This window comes from Gavialis gangeticus, unplaced genomic scaffold (genome assembly GCF_001723915.1).
Source record: "Gavialis gangeticus isolate Ggan-Ray unplaced genomic scaffold, GavGan_comp1, whole genome shotgun sequence".
NCBI lineage: Eukaryota > Metazoa > Chordata > Crocodylia > Gavialidae > Gavialis > Gavialis gangeticus.
The window spans coordinates 51,304,412-51,310,884 of record NW_017729029.1 but is presented as its reverse complement, the minus strand read 5'-3'; the positions used below and the strand labels follow the sequence as shown (position 1 = coordinate 51,310,884).

The window sequence follows — 6,473 nt, the reverse complement described above, 5'->3', positions numbered from 1 at the left end:
TATATATATATATATATATATATATTGCATATGTGCATATACACATATGTGCATATATACATATTCAAAATATATACTAAAAATATTCAAGTGACACCTGAAACTAAAAAGAAATATACGTGTACATTCGTTTACATATAAAATATAAGGATGTACGCGTATATTTCTTTTTAGTTTCAGGAGATGTCACTTGAATATTTTTCTACAATATGTTCTTCAATATTTGCGAACAAAGAAATGCTACTCGGATTTGGAAACAATGGTGTATATAAATGATGCCTGCCTTGGACTACACAACCCGTGTCCCTTTAATTTGTGACTTACGTCTCTATAGAGAACAGCAGCTCACTACTCTTATAGCAATTAATCCTGAAGCTATTTCAAGGCCAGAGGAATAATTGTTTTCATCTCCTTTTTCAAAGAGTGTATTCAATGCTTCTGACAAGTGCTGGAGACCTATTTCCTGATTCACAAAATAGGTACAATAGAGCACGTCATACTAACAGCTTGCTCAGTTTATAAACATGACCCAGAAGAATCATCTCTATAGGTAAGGAGATTGTTCAGTTTTAACGGCCATTAAATGCTGGGCTTCCCTCTGCAGACTGGTAACGTCTCTATCGATAGGGTATGGCAGACTCTACTTCTGCGTATCTGCCCCAGGCTGGGAGCTACCAACTTATTCTTCCACAGGCCGTTAAACAACCCTCAGATGCCTGTCATTGCCCTTGGTGGGTTTAAACTGGTAACTTGGAGGCATCAGTCTTTCAAACCCATTTTGAACGCAATCAACTCTCATCTGCTTTTATATTCAAATATCACTCCTAAATTTTTATTGTAGCCTAATGAAGCACATGAAGTGAGCTGAGACAAAAATATGGGTTAATTCCACATTCATTTATTCTAGCATAAATGTGTTACCGTTCAATTTTCCAGTTCACAAACTTATTTTGTCTGCATTAACTTTACATTTAGACAAGTTTCTCCTTTTAAAAAAAAACAAACCCGAAATGGGAATAAACTTGGAAAAAATGAAGTGAAAAGAGAACACTTCCTCAAATTTACTTTTACTACCACATTCTAAGTAATGAAGACAGACAGTCCAAAGACATTTTGGCTAGTTATAAAATTATTCATATTTTAGTCTAAATTACTTTTGGTGGAGGCTTTACCAGGCCCATGAATTTATTTATAAATTAGTCTTTATATCAATATGAACTTTCTCCCTTTGATATAACAATCCACTTTTAAATGGATTTACCTTTTCTAAATATGTGTAGCTCCATATTTTACCATCTGCCCATGTCCTGGAAATGATCTTTCCACTTGCGTCATATTCCATTTTCTCAGTCCATGTTCCTCTCTGAATATAGGTCACTAATCCTGAATGTGAATAAGTGATGTTGACTTCATTGTACTTGCTGATGGGTGACCACAAAATTGGACGTCCTGTCTGGTCATACATAATCCGAAGAGTGAATTTTCGATGGTCATCATAGATCTTTCCTGTTCTGGTCACGTGGTCAAAATCAATGGATAAGAGGTTTCTGTTGTGGGCCTAAAGATAAATATACAGGCAGGTAAGCAAAATGTGCCTTACGTGGTTTTTAGCAACTGCAGCATTTCTATGACAACTACATGATCAAAATGTGCTATTGTGAATTTACTAGTTATTAAATATAAGAAAAAATTGAAGCTTTCAGAAGTTTCAGAAGAGCTGGAACGTGAAGCCACCTTAAATGAAAAAAAACTGCTTTTTTTAACTGTGATATACTTCATTTGAGATATTTACATTTCTTAATGAAGGGAGTGTGAATCCATGGAGAAGGGTGGAAACTTTGTGGTTAAATTGGCTACCAGTCACACTGGTCTGAGCTCTACTTCTGGTCGGACTGTTTACACGTACCGGGGCTGATCGTCTGGCAAACTCTAGCAGTGGCTGTTGGTAATATCAGCTAGTCCCCACTAAGGCAGCTCCATCACCAGGAGTATTTTGCAGCATGCCCTGCCTTATCAGCTTTCTGCTCCTTGCAAGAAAAGGCTGCAGGACACTTACAACTGAACAACTCTTGCAGCTAGTGATAGTGATGCTCCCCAAGGTGACATCAACTGCGGATACACTGAATAAAACGTCTACAAACTAAATAAAACTGGCCAGAAAAATCTCACTGAGGTTATTTGTGATTTCTTTCCATCAGCTTCTCCTTGAAGCAACTAAACTTCTCACAACCACCAGGTTTCCTATTTCAGCCTCCTTTGGTTAGTTTTATGGAAACCCTCCTATTTTCATGCTCCAGTTTTTCTTTTAATCTCTGCTCGTATCTTATCTCAAATATTTCTCTTTTATCTTTCTTCCTTCAATACGTTGACTTCTTGAGTCTATGTCAAGACATGCAGCTGAGTTGGTCTGTATACATTTTTGACCACAACTCTGCTTCTAACGCTCTTGTCTACTTTCCATTCACGTTCTACTCTGGCTGCTGATGTTAGGAAGACATGAAAATAACAGAGAAAATGGATGAGTTATGTTAGCAGATTCACAGAAGACTATTCGCTGTTGCCCATGTACTTCTTCAGCTAGTATCCGGGAAGCAGACCATACAAAAATGGCTATCAACCAATGGTAATCAACTTCAAATGGCCTAACAGGCCTTATTGGAGAAAGGGGCTGGACTGTGATTTGAATATTCGGTTCATCACTATAGTTTCTGATAGTGAATAAGAGCAACAACTAGGGCCAGGCATATTTAATCCTGCAGTTTCTGGTCTCTTCTTAAGAAGAGACTAATCATGCTATGTTGTGTCAAAACGCGTGGATAAACAAGCCACTTTAGGATGAGCGGTTTGATCTCCAATTTGATGGTGAAAGTCTTGACTTCACAGTGAAAGTCTGAAACCAGAACTCCAGGGGTTAAATACAGTTAACGCTCTGCATCATTATTAACACTGTGTTCACTGCAAAGAAGCGCCACAGAATTATAAACTATCATTTATGGACTCCTAAGATGGATTGTTTACTGACTTGGGTCTTCAGACCAACAGTGCTCAGCGGTGGTATTAATTTATTCTAATTAAATGGTGAGGTAATGCCTCGCAGCAGGGACTATACCATCTTGTGTGTTTGTACAGTGCACAGAACACTTGAGCTCTGGTCCTGATAGGGGCCTGTATGCCTGACTTTAAAATAAATGTTTAGGCATACTGATGATAACAACCCAAGCTGTGATCATATGGTGTTGGTGATTAAAATGAACTTTTCCCCCTGTCTATAGATACAAATGGTTTGGAAACCTAAAAGAAGCAGGTGTTCTTTCTTCAACTATCTTTCCTACGGTTTTATATACACACTTTAATACCGCTTATTTACAATAGCTGTAAAACACCTCCATGGTCCCATAGACTGCTGTAACTATTACAATTTATGTTCTAATGATAGTTAAGGATCCTAAGTAAAAAGTGATTTTCAGTGTGGCTACATTTCTTGGTATATTTGTGTGATGGATTAAGTTTATCTTTAAAAGCACATTTTTTTTGCACACTTACTAGATGCAGTGAAAGCAGCATTGGTGAGAAAACGCACTGAAAATTAAGCAAGGGATAATTCCTGGATAATGCCATGTTACTTTCTGTATGTATATTTAATGTTGTTATTGTCTTTATATCATAGAACACATCACAGTCCTGGATCCAAATAGCTTGTAAGCTAAATGCAGATATGACATAATGACCGAGTCAAAAACAGAGAAGGATGGGGTAAGCACTGAGGCTGAAAGTTAAAAGATCAGATGGTTATTAAGTGAGATACGTGCACATCTTGTTGGTTCTGTTGCATTTGAGGTTTTATTGCTGGTTTTGTTAATTTTGTAACTCATCATCAGATGCAATAAAGCGGAATGGGGTTCTGATGAGCAATGACTAAGTTATGAACCATCATTTCTAAGCTGATGCTGAAATGCTGATGTCAAATCCCAGTAGTTTATTAAAGCTGATTTCTGAAAGCTAAGTATAGCTGAGTAGAGTCAATGTGAAGAAGTGGAATTGGGATAGTCTAAGATCTAGTGCAAGACAAATATATACTTGCAAACTTTGCTGACGTAACTTTCCAACAAGAAATAAGGAGAGACTGGATAGTTTTACTTTAGCAGCTAAAACTCAGAAGCTAGGCCAAGACTTAAGTCTCTTGTTTTAACTAGAGTCCAGAGTGAGGGGGAGTTTGTTTGGAAGCTCTCTCTCATATTGCTTTACTGTAAGCTTGCTGAGAGGAAAGAGGCTGCAGGGAAAAGGGAACCTTTCAGATCAAGGAACAGCAAAGAGGCCAGCTACAGAGGAGTTTGCTAGGGAAGGTCTCCTTGGAAAGAGGCACAAAGTGAGAGGCAGCAGATTAGAAGACCCAGAGACATGGCTGGAGTTCATCGCAATACCAAAGCCACTGCCACATCCAGTTCTTCCTCTGCTTTTATCTGTGAGGTGTCTGTCCAGGCAGGGCCACACACCGCTGAGGTCCTGGATTGGGGCTGTGCAAACTGCAGCTTGCAGATTCCTTCCACTGTCAGCCAGGTGGGGTGTTCCTGCAACGTGAGCAGTGCTTTCTAGTGGTATCCCTCAGGGAGAAGGCAAGAGAGCTACAAGAGGAGGTAGCAAGGCTCCGAAGCATCCTCTGCCATGAGGACTTCATCAGTTCCATGCTAGAGAAAACCTCTAGGACTGTGAAGGAAGGACTGTCAGAGGCGATGCTAAAAGAGGAAGAGGGCATGGACTCCCAGGAAGGTGGAAGCTTGTATCTTCTGGCAGCAAGAAGAAGTTGTTATCCCCACATGCAGCAGTTTGCCTGGAGAACAAATATGGAGTGCTAACAATACAGGAGGAGGAGACCATTGCATCGGTGGAAGAGGCCAGGCCAGGAATCCCCAAGGTGGAGAGGATCAAGACTACTGCTACAAAGAGGATGCGATGGGTGGTGGTGGTTGGAGACTCCCTTCTGCGAGGGATGGAGGGATCAATCTGCTGGCCTGACCTGTTGTCCCAGGAGGTCTGCTGCTTGCCTGCAGCCCAGACCCGAGATGTCACGGAAGGATTACCGAGACTCGTCTGGCCCTCTGGCTACTACCCCATGCTGCTCACGTCGGCAGTGATACTGCCAGGGGTGACCCTGAGCAAACCAAGAGTGACTACCAGGGCTCTGGGCACAAGGGTGAAGAGGACAGGGGCACAGGTCATGTTCTCCTCAATCCTTCTGGTCAACGGGAAGAGCCCTGGCAGGACCAGATACATCCTCCAAATCAATGCATGGCTGCATAAGGTGGTGTTGCCAGCTGGGATTTGGCTTCTTTGACCATGGGATGTTGTTTCAAGGAGGCGGCTTGCTAGGAAGAGATGGGAGCCACCAGACAAAGACAGGGAAGAGCATCTTTGCAGACAGGCTTGCTAACTTAGTGAGGAGGGCTTTAAACTAGGTTTGCTGGGGGAGGGTGAACAAAGCCCTAAAGTAAATCGGGAAGAGGGGGACATAGAGGAAGCAGAACCAGGAAACTTCATGGGAGGCCTCCTCATTCTTCTTGAGAAAGTAGGGTAATTGGCTAGTCACCTCGAGTGCCTGTACCCAAATGGATGGAGCTTGGGAAACAAGCAGGAAGAACTGGAAGTCCTTGCACAGTCAAGTCACTATGGCATGATCAGAATAACAGAGACTTGGTGGGAGCTCATATGATTGGAGCACTGTCATGGATGCGTACAAACTGTTCAGGAAGTACAGGCAGAGGAAAAGAGGAGGAGGAGCTGCACTTTATGTAAAAGCTGTATGATTGCTCAGCGCTCCATTATGAAACTGGAAATAGGCCTGCTGAAAGTATGTGGGGTAAGGTTAGAGGGGACAGCAACGGGGGTGATATCTTGGTGGGGATCTGCTATACACCACCAGACCAGGAGGATGAGGTAGATGGGGCAACCAGTGGAAGTTTCCAGATCACAGGCCCTGGTTCTCACAGGGGACTTCAGTCACCCTGACACAGGCAATCCAGGAAGTTTTTGGAGGGTGTTGAAGACAACTTCCTGGTGCAAGTGTTGGAAAGACCAACTAGAAGCAATGCTCTTCTTCACCTACTGCTCACAAACAGGGAAGAATTAGTGAGGGATGTAGAAGTACATGGGAAGTTGGGCAGCAGGGACCACAAGATGATTGAGTTCAGGATCCTGACAAATGGAAGAAAGGAGAGCAGCAGAGTATGGACCCTGCACTTCAGAAAAACAGATTTTGACTCCCTCAGGGAACTGATTGGCAGGATCCCCTGGGAGGCCAGTCTGAAGTGGGAAAGAGTCCAGGAGAGCTGGCTGCATTGTAAAGAAATCTTACTGAGGGCACAGGAACCAACCATCCCAATGTGCAAGAAGACTAGCAAATGTGGCAAGTGATCAGCTTGGCTTAGCAGAAAACACTTTGGTGAGCTTAAACACCAAAAGAAAGCTTACAAGAAGTG

General features: G+C 42.2%; 1 protein-coding gene across 2 annotated transcripts in view; it reads right to left on the bottom strand.

The window, feature by feature from the left end:
• TENM1 (teneurin transmembrane protein 1) overlaps positions 1 to 6,473 on the bottom strand; it is a 490,026-nt gene that overhangs the window by 37,121 nt on the left and 446,432 nt on the right. For both annotated transcript variants that reach the window (XM_019521566.1, XM_019521567.1), the window contains one exon: positions 1,262 to 1,558. In XM_019521566.1, coding sequence (XP_019377111.1) covers positions 1,262 to 1,558 — 297 coding nt within the window. The remainder of the gene's footprint in view (positions 1 to 1,261; positions 1,559 to 6,473) is intronic.